Raw genomic sequence first — 14,714 nt, 5'->3', positions numbered from 1 at the left:
CCCGTTTCGGACCAACACTCAGAGGAGCACTGGCCCGGGGGGGTTTAAAATAAATATGACCCTCGGGCTCGCGAAAACCCAAGGGAAGGTTATAGGTTGTTAGTGCAAATGGTAAAACCAAGGTTGGGCCTTGCTGGAGGAGTTTTATTCAAGGCGAACTGTCAAGGGGTTCCCATTATAACCCAACCGCGTAAGGAACGCAAAATCCGGGAACATAACACCGATATGACGGAAACTAGGGCGGCAAGAGTGGAACAAAACACCAGGCATAAGGCCGAGCCTTCCACCCTTTACCAAGTATATAGATGCATTAATTAAATAAGAGATATTGTGATATCCCAACAAAATATCCATGTTCCCCAAACATGGAACAAGCTCCAATCTTCACCTGCAACTAACAACGCTATAAGAGGGGCTGAGCAAAGCGGTAACATAGCCAAACAATGGTTTGCTAGGACAAGGTGGGTTAGAGGCTTGGCTTAACAATATGGGAGGCATGATAAGCAAGTGGTAGGTATCGCAGCATAGGCATAGCAAAAGAGCGAGCAACTAGCAAGCAAAGATAGAAGTGATTTCGAGGGTATGGTCATCTTGCCTGAAATCCCGCAAGGAAGAAGAACGAGTCCATGAAGAAGACAAAAGGATGTTGTCGAACGAATCCTCACAACACGACGTTACCGGATTACCGAGACGAAGTACACCGGAAAGAAAGCAAACAACATAGTAAACAACCACTACAACAACATGGCATGATGCACAACCAAGTATGATGCATGACCGGTTTAATGAAGCATGGCATGGCAAAGTGCACAAGCAATCCTACAGATTAAGTGGAGCTCAATATGCAACGAGTTGCATATTAACGAAACACCACATTCAAGTTATTTAGTTCGATCTCATTTATGTACCCAACAAGATTAAATGTTGTTTCCATGGCAAGAGGGTGAAGCAAAGTAAAACTACCTATCTAGTCAAGTTTAAATGAGGCCGGAAGTAACGAACAACAATTCCAGTAAAACCCCATATGCATTAGCAATTTAATGCAAACAACAATTTTAAACATTCTTGAAGTTGTTATGATGATGCGGATGACATATGAAAGTTTAAGAAATTTTTAAGAAAATGTTGGCATGATAAGATATGAGGCATTTGTCATCGTGGCGGAAATGAAAGGGGTGCCACGGCAACGAATCCGAAAATGGCGCCACGGCAACATATCGGTTCCGGTAACTCGATTGAGATGCCGGTGCAAATGAGAGTGTGACGGGAGCATGTCATGCAAGGATGGTGGGGTGATTCCGGCAAACGGGTGTCCCACATGATGGCGGCAAGGAAACGAGGAACGTGCAAGGATCAATTCGGGCATGGCACAAACACGAGCATCGTCTCGGGGTTATACCTTCCAAGCGTGCAAACGGGACGGTTTGGGCTCGTCGAGGGAAGTAGAGGAAGTAGTCGTTCCGCGGTGGTAGTAGAAGTAGTGATACTATCGGTCCTCGCCGGTAGTGGTACATGTTCACGAAGTAGTCATACACGTCATCGGTAGTTTGTTCACTAAGGGCCTTCAACGGCGGTAGTTGTGCACGGTCCACGAGACATCGATCGTTCGGGGTCCGACATGAGTGGTACTTGGCGTTTTTGTGTAGGCGGACTTGGCGCATCCGAAGAGTCACACTTGTCGTCGTGGGAACTTGATGAATCCGAGGTGTTCAAACTTGATGCGTCATCGTGTAGTCGTACATCGAGGTCTTGAAGTCAACGGTGCCAGGCAGCGGAGAGCACACACAACAGGGCATGGCAAAAGTTGTGCACGGCATCAACAGGTCGTCCAAAGGAGGCAGAGACCATGGCACCAAGGATGAGCGGCGGCTGGAAGAAATGGCCGGCGTCGGCCTTGGCATGAAGCAGGGAAATGGCGGCGAGGGTATCACAGGAGCATGGCAACGAGGCAGTGCTGCTCGGGGTCGAGACGCAGGGCACCACAGATGTTGGAGGCGGCGCAGAGGAAGGAGAAGGATGGCCGTTGGGCTTGGGACGGCGCCGAACTTGCTGGAACTCGCGGGGTCCTGGTGGGGCATCAGGTGACAGAGCTTCGGCGGGGTCGAGCGTGGCCGAAGGAGCATCGGCAGGGCGTCCAAGGAAGCAAGGCCAGTGCTCCCACGACCTGGTAGCGAGAAGGCAGAGGAGAGCTGGCGCGGAGGAGGTTGGGCGACGGGAGGACCTGCAGTGGGGAGACGAACGGGCGGCGTAAGGCGGTGGCTCGGCGGCCATGGAGGTGGGTCGGCACAGAGGAGGTCTGGTGGTGCAGGGACGAAGCAGCAGGGCGGCGCCGGTGCTGAACGGCGAGGGCGAGGGGGTCCAGCGGGGCTCGGGCTCCCAGCGAGAAGGACGAACGGGGAGGAGGAGACCCGAGCGCGGGGCCGACAGAGGAGGAGGTCGGGCGCTGCTCTCTCTGAGATGTGTGAGCGAGTGGAAGGGTTCGATGGGGAGAGGGCGAGGCAGCAACGCTCGCTGTCTCTGGCGGCGCGAGGGAGACGAGGGAAGGGATCGAGAGAAAGAGGTAGCAATCGGTTAGGGTTAGAGCAATGGGCTGCGGGATGGCCTTGGGCCAAATGGGCCTAGGCGCAGATGGCTGGGAGGCCCAGCTGGGCTGACTTCCCCCCACTCTCTCTCTCTCATATTACTTTAGCAGAAAAGACCAAAAAAAGAGAGGAAAAGAAAGAGAGGTTTAGGAAAAGATTTTGGACAAGGGGATAATTTTCCCGAACTCACAAAAATACGCTTGTTCCGAGAAAATAGAAAAGGCCAAGATTGGAAGATGTAAATTCAAACTCATTTGAATTTAATTCAAATGGGTTTGAACTAGGACTAGGTTCTGGGAGTTTCCAAAAATGTTGATAATTTTGGTAGAGCTCCGGAAAATGATGAAAGAATAAATGGCAAGATTAGAGAGTCAGCACTTGAAGAGGAAAAGGCTAAGGGATATAATATGCAAGTGTGTCTGGACTCGGAACGGACAACAGAGAGAACTGGGGAACCCGGACGGATGCAAGTTTCGAAAACATGATGATGCAATGCACATGATGACATGAAAAGATGCAACACGCAAGCAAATGACATGGCAACAGCAGCGAATAACTCGAAGACACCTGGCACATCGGTCTCAGGCGTCACATTCATGTAGTAGGCTTATTAAAGGTCCCAAAGCCCAAAGGCGGCTTAAGGCTCGTAAGTGTAAACCGCTATGTATATGTGACTTGTATTGTAAGGCATGTAAGATAAGTCATCAGGCCGAACATGTTTGTATGAGCCGGCCGGGACTCTAGGAGCCGCGGGGCGTCAACCCGTATATATAAGGGGACGACCTAGCGGCGGCTTAGGGTAGGAGAACGACAGATCGAAAGCTAGGCCAAGTGTATTCACTCCCTGGTAATCGAAACCCTAGCAATACCACCTCAAACTGGATTAGGCTTTTACCTTCACCGTAAGGGGCCAAACCAGTATAAACTCCTCGTGTCCTTTGTCTCGTTTTAACCCCTTTAAGCTAACTACGTCGCAATGGCTCCACAACTAAGTCATTCCGCTAGGACATCTGTCGTGACAATTCCACGACATGTATATTTCTTGTAGTTAGGCCAACTTGTCATTGGGATTTGGAACCCGGGGAGAACGGTATTTCTCCCGGGTCGTAGTTCGGAACCTCATCATTAGCGTCATGACGGCAATGCGAAAAGTTCTCTGCAATCCACGTGCAAGGAGCACCGATTGCGACTAGTTCTTTCTTGTCTCCATCTGTTGGCGCCTCTTCAGGGCCATACCAATAAGAGCTTCCATCTGCTGTCGCCACCCCTCAGAATCGATGCTCATACAAAGAGATTTCCCCTCGATAGGAAGTGCAGTGATCGTGGAAACATCCTGAAGCGTCGTGGTCATCTCCCCGGTTCGGATATGGAAACTGTGCGTCTCTGGCCTCCACCGATCAACAAGAGAGGTGATTCCTGCAGCGTTGAGGTTGGGCGTCGACCAGCTGACCAAATGAATGAACGAGAGGAGTCCTTCCATCTCGATGTACGGTGTGTACCACTCATCATACATCATGACACTCGACGATGCCCCGTGAGACCGAATCTTCATAGGTAAAAGCTTCTGCAAACAAGCAAGTCAGACTATTAAGGCATGTCTATTTGAACTAAACACATATTACAAAATACCAACTAGTATGATTATTACCTCCTTCTTCACTGACATCCTATAGGCCTGGTGTTCAACATCATAGTAATCGTCAAGAAGCCACACCATCCTACATGTTTCAAACATATATAACTATGTGAATATCTCATACAAATGCCATAACAAATTGCTCTATGTGAGAATGTGATTTTTTTTTTGAAACAAATACACATAATGGTCAAATACCATAAGAGCAAAATATGAACAAATATGTTCTTACTTTAAAGAAATGTTGAAACAAATACTATACCAATGCTAATATGAACAAATATTGAAAATATGTTCCTCTTTGTGCTAGGTTCTAAACATATGTTCCTAAGATGAACAAATATTGAAACAAATACACATAAGGGCCTAATACCATAGCACAATCATTCTTTAATTTGAACAAAACAATCTACTATAATACACATAAGTTTCTAATACTACATAGTACATTTGGTTCCAAGAAAATTTACCTAGTAAATTCCCCTCATTGAATACTATACAAGTACTAATGCTACACATCAAACAATCTTGTCATTCTTCCATAGCAATTTCGAGATCCAATAGGATTTAAGGTATCACCAAAACATGGACAAAGATGACAAATGAGATGGAATTTTCGGATGGAAAGAAAGGGAACGGAGGAGAATACCTTAGGAGATGTTTTGAGAATCAAATCCCCACCGAATTCCTTCAAATTTTGTAGATCTGAGAGAGCGGTTGGAGAGGCCGCAAGAACACTAGTCGCCAGGCCCCTCTCTGTTCGTGGAGATGGGGAAAATGAGGTGTGGGTCGGGGGGATGGCAGGCCCACGGCAGCGGTATAAGTGACAATGCAGCGCCTTTGCCCTAGGCACTGCACTACGTTCTATAGCGCCTGTTGGTTAGGCGCTACACTGCAAGGGGTGGAGCCGGGCCTGGTCTAGGGGTGCCACACTGGCCTGATGTGAAGCACCTTTCTGGGAGGCGCTACTCGGTAGAGTGCAGCGCCTTGCTGTCGAGCGCTGCACAAAAGGGTCAGCTAGGTGAATTTCTTTCACCGACGGTGCACTTTGTGAAATACTTTCTTCCAAAGGTCAATTTTGGCCATTTTGCCTCACACTCTTGCACTCTCTTACAAAGGGGACAAAGCCCGCAATTTGCCCATCCCCGCTTGTCAAGCTTATCAACGGTCTAAATTTGATCTTCAATAGTCAACCATGCGAAGAACTTAACCTTTAACAACACCCAAGCCTTTCAAACCATTTGATCCATAGGAGAGAAGGTCATGCAAGGAACTGTGCCTTGTAAGCGGAGGCCGCGGTGCCCACTTTCGAATGTGCTCAATGGAGACACTAGTAGTAGACCACTTCCGAATGTGCTCAATGGAGACACCGGTAGTAAGCCTGATCTTGAGAGTCCACACGTTGTTCTTTTCTTTAGGGTCTCGCACACCATTCAATTCTTTCTCAAGGAGGCATCAAAGATAAGCAGAGCAATGTCCTTGGGCTTACGTAACCAACAAGTGTCCCAAAATGAAGTCCTCGACCGTTCCCAACAGTGATGGTCGTAAAAGCATAGAAATACAAAATAGGGTCCACGCATTCCCAGCAGTGATGGTCGTAGAAGCATAGAAAAACAAAATGGAGTCCTCCACCCGTTCCCAGCGATGGTCGTGGAAGCATAGAAAAAGTGTGGTCGTGGAAGCATAGAAAAGGTGGGGTTTGGTAGCATGCATGTTGGCATTTTTTTTGTTTCTGGACTGCGGCCGCCCTAAAGGACACATCACGACAACTTTCGATAACCTGGGAACGGTAGCTACCAAGTTCGATTCAATTTGTTTTACCCAGTCTTCCAAATTTAGCAGATTGTTCCAACTCAACTCAACATGTATTTTGTATCCAATGAGGTAGCTCAGCTATAGACCACATGTCACGACGGTAAACATACTAACAAAGTCTGCGACCAACCATACACCAGACTGACTAATTTGATAGGCAGGAATCCATGAATGTAATTATTGAGCAACAATAAAAGCAATCAACCATCACAATAGAGATGGAGCAAATCATTTCGCTTGCTGATAGCTAGTATCCATAGCTGGGATGGTAGGAGCCGCCACCGTAGCCTCCGCCATTGTGAGGAGCAGGGCCTCCTGCACCTGTGGGAGGAGCCCCATATGGTGGCGGCGGGTAAGAGCTGTAACTCGGATCGACTGGCGGAGCAGGAGGGTTGGAAGCCGGTGGCCGGGTTTGTGGAGCAGCTTCCGCCATGAAATTCTGCAGGCAAGCAATGGCCATGAGCAACAGGTCAACTTAAATGGAAGAAACAAAGCAATGTCCAACCCGTATTGAATGTGTTTAGCCCATCCAGAGATAGATCTGACATACATGTAAATAGCAGCAACAATTTGAAGTGTCTCTCCATTTCCATTGTTCATTCAATGAAGCTACTCTTTGCAATGAGGCTTTTGATTTGGCCAGACATAGGCCGGTGTTTTGTTGTTGCACATAAGCAATATTTCTACGTTTTGACGCGGCTTTTGATTTGGCCAGACATAGGCCGGTGTTTTGTTGTTGCACATAAGCAATATTTCTACGTTTTGACGCCACACTATGTCCTCTTTCTCATCTTGTTAACACTTAGGAAAACATGCTTCTTTTTCTACATCATCCAAAACTTCTATCGAATGTTGTTCTCCTACATGTTATCAGCATCTAAAAGTTGGCGTCGTAAATAGCGATTATAGCATACATAAATATAAGTACTTAACTAAGCATGGCATTCTGCTAACATTTTACCAGCGTCTCCTAGTCATGTACTACAGCCTAATAATTCCGGCTGCAGTACATTTCATTATCTATATATAACATGGTTTATCAATGAAACAAATTAATTGGCCGACCATGAGCTTTACAATGCGCAGGTACAAACATGCATGGTGCAGTTCCCAAATGGATTCAGAAATAAGAGCTGGCAGGAATATCAAAGAAAATTAAATGAGTCGAGGATCAATCGTGAACAATTTTGGAGAATACTAGCGCAAGTAGATAACAGGTCAGAGGATGGGTAGAAGACTGACCTGGATCAGTTGCTGGGCAGTTTGAACTTGGGATGCGCTTCCAATTATCTCCACAGTCATCTCTCCAGGTGCGCCTCTGCTTTCTTGAATAGTTACTGCTGCACCACTGTGCCTACGGATATAGCTGATACTAGCACCAGCCGCCCCAATCACAGCATCAGCATAGGAGAGAGGAATTTGCATGTTATGTACCTTTTGAGGAAATACACAAGAAATCAGTATGTACCTCCCATATCAGGAGGCAGCAATTCAAAAGCAACCCACCATCCTAATGTCAAGTGCAGGTGTACAACACAACTAACCTGAGAGGCCACATGCAGTGGTGGTTGATTGCCTGAAGTACCACTTGGTGGTGCCTCACGTCCATATGCAGAAATGCCATAGTGCGGCTGCTTTTCCATAGGCGGCACATCTGGACGGGGATAATAGTTGTCTTGTGGCCTTGGAGGCATGAACTGTGGATTTCCACCATAACCTGGACCACCAGGAGGGAGACTTGGAGGAGGAACCCAGGGTTGAGTAGGCGCCCAATGCTGTGGGGCTGCCATGGGCTGCTCTCTCTGCACACTGTGCATTTTCATCTGTAGACATGGAAATTTACAGTCATAAATGCTGCATCCAAGAAACTTATTATTGACAGGAACATAGGGTGCCAAAACGCAAACTTACTTGCTGTTCAAATAGTGGGAGAACGCTGTGGTCAACAAGAAATTTTCTCAAGTGACTTGCTATCAACTCCACTGCTTTGTGGACACCAAGAGGCTCGCCTTGTATCTCCACAACTCTATCGTCATTTAGTGCAACAGGGGGCACATTTTCTGATAAAATTTTAGAATGCTAAACTAAAAAGGCATATAGCACAATAATGCTGACGCTACGTAGCATCTTTTCCGAATGTATCAAATTATCCCATGCGGTTTTCAAGTTAATTAGTTCCAGACTTGAAGACACCAATGATGAATATCAACATACCAGTTTAGACAACCAACTGAACTCCAAACATTTGAAAATACTAAATGCTACTCCCTCCGTCCGGAAATACTTGTCATCAAAATGAATAAAAGGGGATGTATCTAGATGTATTTTAGTTCTACATACATGATACATCCCTTTTTGTCCATGTTGATGACAAGTATTTTCGGACGGAGGGAGTACAATAATAAGCAGCTGAGCACATTGAAAAATGAGAAGAAAAGTTCAGAATCTTGCATGTGGTTATAATAAGCTGTTCTGCAAACCTATCAGCAAAAGGAAGGTTCAAGTTCCCAAATCCTATGAGATAGCAGAAATACCAGATCTGGGTTATTTTAAAGACTATTAGGTTAATGGTTGGTTTGTGCCATATCATACCCTACCAATTTTTGCCAACAAGGCTAGCCAAAAAATTGGGTGGAGATTCCTTGGCCCTTGAGAGTTGTGAAGGGAATGTGTGGTGGGGTGGGCTACTTTTCATAGGCAACCAACCAAATGATGTCAAGATATTATAGGCTGTCAAAATTTTGGCACGGCACATATAGGCACAAATCAACTATATACTTAGTATGTCATCTCCACCCCCAACTACAAAATAGGTATTTTGTGCCTACCCAGTAGTCCTATAGTTTGTATATATGTGTTTGCTTTATCGTGGTGGGGATCTGTAAGTCATGTCAGCATATCAATATAGCAAATGCAGCTCTCCTGCATGGTTCGAAAATCAAATTCATGTCAGCATATCCAGGCTTACCGGAAAGCCAAGTCACCAAAACCAACCAATCATCATGGTAGTTTTGGGTGAGGGATCGAATTCTCTGATTTTATAAATGACTGGTGTCAAACAAATAGTTTCAGAATAAAGAGTTGATTTTTGAACAGGCCAGTTTCCTGGGTACCAGAATGGTTTGTGTCCCAGGCATGGAGCACATATATATCATGAAGACAGAATCTAATACGTGAAATGGAAACATGCAAAAGCCTTACCAACAATCCGGACAACTGACTTTGAAGAATCTTGGATGGATTTAATGGTTGCTCCTTGCTTCCCAATAAGGCTGCCAGCTTGGGAAGCTGGCACTAGCAGTCGTGTTGGTCCTACATTACTAGCACCCCGTTGGAGCTGACCAGATTCACCATCTGAACCATCAGTTATCCGCTTATGAATTTTAAGCAAGCCATCCATAGCTGGAGATATCGGTTCATCTGGCTCATCCTTTGCTGAAATTATTACCTTTATAAATTGGAAAATAAACATTGTTCACTAAATTAGTACTAAACACTTAAAGACAGCTGTTTTAAGAGCACAACATGAAATTACATAATGGATAATTATTTAGAAACAAACCATTCAACCCAGATGAACTCAGTGAATGGGGTTACACATGCATAACTTAAGTAAGAATCTAACTTGGTAAGTACCGTAACTATGTTTTGCTAGATCAATATCGCTTCTTTAATCTCCAAACTTTTCTCCATGGGTTTAGCATTGCTAACACAAGGGGTTATGTACGAAATCCCACGGGTGTATTCAGTTAATAGTATCTCCACATATCTTCTATATCTAAATAGCTAGCCCCCACTAACTATTTCTCTCAACATGAAAGCATGCCACCTCAGCATTTAACATGCATGGAAGAAGGCCCACCTCAGCATGCAGCATGCATAAGAAAAAGTAACCTCAACATGCAAATATGCATGAGAATTTCAATTCTATTTTGATATCTATATTATACAATAATCAAACAAAATAAATAATATGTATTTTCAGTTTTAGTTTCCGCACTATTACCTCAAACATTCATGTTCCATACAACCAATTCTCGTTGAATTGTAAATATTCCCGCAACAATGTGCAGGGTGTCATCTGGTATATTAAACAATAAGAACCTGATTTCTACATTAGAGTCAAAAATAAGGAGGCCAATTAAGGAAGTCAAAAGGTGTACATTTTCTTAAGCTGTGGATAATAATGCTCCTGAGTATCATTAGATGGATCTCCTACTGCAGCTCAGTTTAATTTAAGTTATATCAAAGATGGTAAACATTAGCAGTCAGCAGCTCAGAGCATAGCAGCAGATGCAATCTGATACTGAGATGGATCCACACACAAGAACACCAAAATGTTTGACATAACAGTCCCTCCACATATAGTCAAATGTAGAACAATGTTCAACAAGTACAGGTGATCAATAGATTGCCATTTTTTTTGTGGTTAACATGCTTTACAAAATTTAACATCCTTCACAATGGGAGTTGTTATCCTTTTCAAGGGTTGAACTTTCTGTGTATCCTATGCAATAGATCCTAAAGCCCTGTGAAGAAAGAATACCAACATTTTGTTATCTTTCCAAGTGCCTTACGAGCATAACCCGGTCCACTTGTCGATAATTTAAATACCATGGCACTTCGTTGAGCAAAACGCTCAGGCTAATTGCAGAAGGACGCAAAAAAAAAGGATGCGGGTATAGCATTCTTTTTTCAAATGCATGCAAACTTTTTACTTTCATCTGATGAAAAATTAGCATAAATTCATCATGTAGTCTCATTTTGAAGTATGCAGTATGTTTTACGTTCACTTATATAAGTGTATGACTCTGTTGTACATGTTTGTCCTTTTAATGCAAATTTGGTCATTTGTCTTCATTGGAACAATGCTGATCATCCAATCAGGCAGGAAACCTTGCCCCAGTGATCTTCTTTCAGTTCAAAAATCAAATAGGTCGTGGAATTACCAGATAATATATGGAGCATCTTGAAAGGAATCTTCATCCAAGACTCAAAGGACCTAGATCGCAGCAGAGGAGCCCAAAACTGAACTTTCAGACCCATGTCTTTTGGAGACGTGGTTTGTTTTGGGTCCTTAGACTGCAGTCAACCTGCAAACAGTCACTTGTGTTATCATTATCAAAGCCTTTCAATTTGGGACTTTGATGAAAGGTATATTTTATATTTTGATTCATATTGGTTTTAGAGCCACTCTTTTTGTCTTTGGTGAACTTTACCATCTGGTACTTATGAATTTTATTTCAGAAACTGAAAATGTTTTTATGTTGGCTTTTCATCAAGTTAATAAACTGGAGTTTAGGAAGCAAGGATAGCCCCAACTAGGCATTTTGGCAATATAGAACATACTGCACAATGAATTAGTGGTAAAACTGATGCAGCTCTAGTGTTGATAAACCAACTGATAATTCTGGTATTTGGTAAGCCAAGTGACACCGTAGTGTATCATAAAAACTAAACCGTGCCGAAAATGCCAGAATGAACAAGATACACAGCTTGGATGTGGCTTCTTTCCTTCAGAAGAAGTTTTCAGAATAGTGATCTGCCACCAAGGAAAAAGCACTTCCATGGCATCATGGATGATACATTTGCTTGATTGTATGATCAATCTTTTTCAGTTATACCCCATTCCATGAATGGCAACTTGAAAATATTGGAACAGAAAACATAGCTCCAATTGTACTGACATCCCCAATACTAGGATGACATTTATTTTCCATTGATTGAAGCTAGATCCAATAACGATTAAAAATCTTAGTTTTGTTGATTGGAAAACGATATTGGATGAGACAATTTTAAACACAGAACTGATAACTGATGTTGAGTTATCTTTGGCTCAAGTAGTTTCTTGCATATTATACAGCATCCTAACTGCTGACCAATATAAGGAACAGAGGGCCAGGATTTACTAGGGGTTCAAAAGAAAAAGATATCCAAAATGTGGAATCAACTGATGTCCCAAGAGGTATAGCTATTTGCATGGCAAACGTGACACTTAATAGTGCCCTAACAAAAGGGGTATTTCTAATTTGCTAAGCTATAATGTTATATTTTTTATTTGCATGTGTTGAAAACTATGTGATCAATATCTATGCAAAACAGTTAGCAATTCATTTTTTTAAAATGTGAGTTGGTACTTGGTCTTAACACCAGTGACCAGTGTGTGTATGTTGTTCTGCATCAAACACATCTGACCTTTATAGTTTGCAGAGATACAGAACAAGAAATGATGATTGTTTCCATTATTTTCATTGTTATAGAAATTTGCTAAAATATCGTGGATGATCCAATTAATATAACATTCAAATCTCAAACTAGTTAAGGACATGCTAATAGTTACATGAGTATTAAGTTTCCACTAATCAGAAAAACAAGGTCTTTCTCATAACAAGTAGCTCAATTAACAGCTGTATTTTAGTTTCTGCAAGGCATGTTCGTTGTTGGAACAAACAATTTCTCTTTATATCCCATGTTCAGATAAAGCTTAAGGCCTCCTTTGGTTCCTAGTATAGGAATATCATAGGAATAGGAAAGTCATAGGAAATGAGATGGCATGCATCTCAACTCCTACAACAAAAGAGATGGCATCTGGTTCATAGGATAGAAACTTTTCCATTAGGTCTGAGCTAAAATATTTTGCTTTGAAATGTTAAGGATAGGAACCAATCCTGCATAGGAATAGGAATCCATTCCTACAAACCAAAGGGCTCAAAAGGAAATTTCCTATAGGAATCATGTAGATAGAATTTCTACAAAATTCCTGTGACCAAAGGAGGAGTGAGGAACCAAGCAACTACCAGCGCAACTAAAAATGTCCTTAAGTCAATGAGCATCAAGCAAACAACGCTGCACTGAGCACACCAAACAACTACCAGCACAAAATGACTAAATAAGGTACCAAACTGTTAGGTTAGGGAACGATTCCAAATGTATCTTATGGGCCAGGGTGGCAGGGAAACTGGGCAGTAGTGTACATAGATCAACATAGGGATTTGCCAGCTCATAATAAATGAACAAAAATTATCAACAGAAAAACAATTTAAAAGGTAGTGTTGCAAGAAAACAACACATAAACCCACTACTGACATTATAGAAATATACTGGTTGTATTGATAAGAATACGAACTTGTCATCAAGCTTTTATACAGATACTTACTGCTCGTTCTGTTACACCAGGTGGGCCATCTAGTATTTTTATGCGAGCTTTAGACTCCTCGCACATCCTTTTGATAAACTCCCCTTTGCGGCCAATGATAGCACCAACCTTCTGGGATGGGACCAGTATACGGAAAACGCTATCTCCTGGCCAACCTGGCCACCTCTTATCACCCCCCTCTACCTGCAAATTTTCCTGCTGCTTCACTTCCCCATTGTATGCATTCTCTTCCTGGTAAGCGTTTGCTGGTTCATCATTGTACTGAGTTTCTGGTTCTTCGCTGAGCAAATTTGCTTGCACCTCGTTGTATGCATCCCCAGCTCCTTCGTCATATTGGTTTCCAGGCTCTTCGTTGTATGAGTTACCACCAGGCTCTTCATTATACTGCGCCGTATTGTTGAAAGAGTTCAGCTGTTCTTCGTCGTAAAGATTTTGAGGTAGTTCACCAATGCCATGTTCCGTGAAATTCTCTTCATCCATATTTTCTGGTGACACAAAGTAAAAGGATTACGTAAGAAACCGCCACAGCCACCACTGAACTTTAAGCGGCATATAGAATTCAAAATCTGCAGCAGGATCACGCCTTATTTCATACGCATGACTCGTGATAGGATGTAAATGTAGCTAGCAAGCAGGCACCATTTTAAACACTTAGGCAGGCTCCTTGAACGCTCTAGCAGGGAGCATAATTGACTCTTAACAACTTCGATTTAGAACATTTATGCGACAGCAGGAACTCTACCAAGTAACAGCAACTGGGTGCCAGGTCCAATCGAGCTTAAGAACCCGACCCTTTCCCCAAAACCCGCTTCTAACGTACCCGTGCCTTGCCATAATCCCCCAAATAAAACCTAAGCCGCGTCCCCTAGATCAGCGCGGAGCACACGAGTCGCCATACAACAAACCCTAAACCCTAAGCGCGCCGCAATCCCGAGCCTCGCCCTCGCCGTCGGGGCTGAAATTGAAACCAGGTCTCGATTCTCGGGCCCCGAGGCGCGGAGCTCGGAATTGGCGAAACCTTCGCCTACCACCAACCACGGGAGCGCGTGAGCGAGAGCGCGGGAGGGGCGAGGAGATCGCGTTACCTGGAAGAGGGAGGAGGGGGGGAGGCGGCGGCCGGTAGAGGGTGCGGCGAGGACGCCACGGGAGCCGGCGAGGGGCGGAGGGTGTCGGATGGGGCGGAGGAGGAGCGGAAGGGAAGACGACGGCTGCGGATTTGGTGTGTGGGGGAGGGGAGCTCGTGCGCGACTCGTCCAGCAGTAGTAACGGAGAGCCGCCCGCGGTCTTCCACGGAGACGGAAATGTCTCGGATCCCGGTAATCCATTGTACTATCAAGCTCAAAAAAAAAAGATTTCCGTTTCGAAAAAAACAGTTTTGAAAAAAAGTTTTGTACTATCAATCTCTTTTTTAGGAAAGTTGTGTACTATCAATCTGACGGAAAAAACATGTTCATCTCCGCGCTCCATGTGCACATGTAAATTTTCGTCAAGAAGGATAAGTTTTGTGACCTGTATAAAAAAACTC

General features: G+C 44.0%; 1 protein-coding gene across 1 annotated transcript; it reads right to left on the bottom strand.

The window, feature by feature from the left end:
• Positions 1-6,061: 6,061 nt before the first annotated feature.
• Positions 6,062-14,427, bottom strand: LOC119286719 (flowering locus K homology domain-like). Its single transcript, XM_037566160.1, has 7 exons — positions 14,275-14,427; positions 13,190-13,674; positions 9,235-9,481; positions 7,945-8,093; positions 7,578-7,856; positions 7,276-7,467; positions 6,062-6,472 (listed from the first exon to the last, which is right to left on the bottom strand). Exons 2-7 carry the CDS (start codon positions 13,667-13,669, stop codon positions 6,281-6,283), a joined length of 1,539 nt encoding a protein of 512 aa, XP_037422057.1. The 5' UTR covers positions 13,670-13,674; positions 14,275-14,427; the 3' UTR covers positions 6,062-6,280.
• Between the last annotated feature and the right edge of the window lie 287 nt (positions 14,428-14,714).

The sequence above is a fragment of the Triticum dicoccoides genome, chromosome 4A (genome assembly GCF_002162155.2).
Source record: "Triticum dicoccoides isolate Atlit2015 ecotype Zavitan chromosome 4A, WEW_v2.0, whole genome shotgun sequence".
In the NCBI taxonomy this organism is placed as follows: domain Eukaryota; kingdom Viridiplantae; phylum Streptophyta; class Magnoliopsida; order Poales; family Poaceae; genus Triticum; species Triticum dicoccoides.
The sequence above is the reverse complement of the archived record's forward strand: the minus strand, read 5'-3'. Positions and strand labels throughout refer to the sequence as shown.

Coding starts and splice junctions, on each gene's coding strand:
- LOC119286719 (XM_037566160.1), bottom strand. CDS start 13,669: ATGGATGAAGAGAATTTCACGGAACATGGCATTGGTGAACTACCTCAA. Junction 8,094..9,234: donor GTCAGTTGTCCGGATTGTTG/GTAAGGCTTTTG, acceptor AAATTTTATCAG/AAAATGTGCCCCCTGTTGCA. Junction 7,857..7,944: donor TCCCACTATTTGAACAGCAA/GTAAGTTTGCGT, acceptor CCATGTCTACAG/ATGAAAATGCACAGTGTGCA.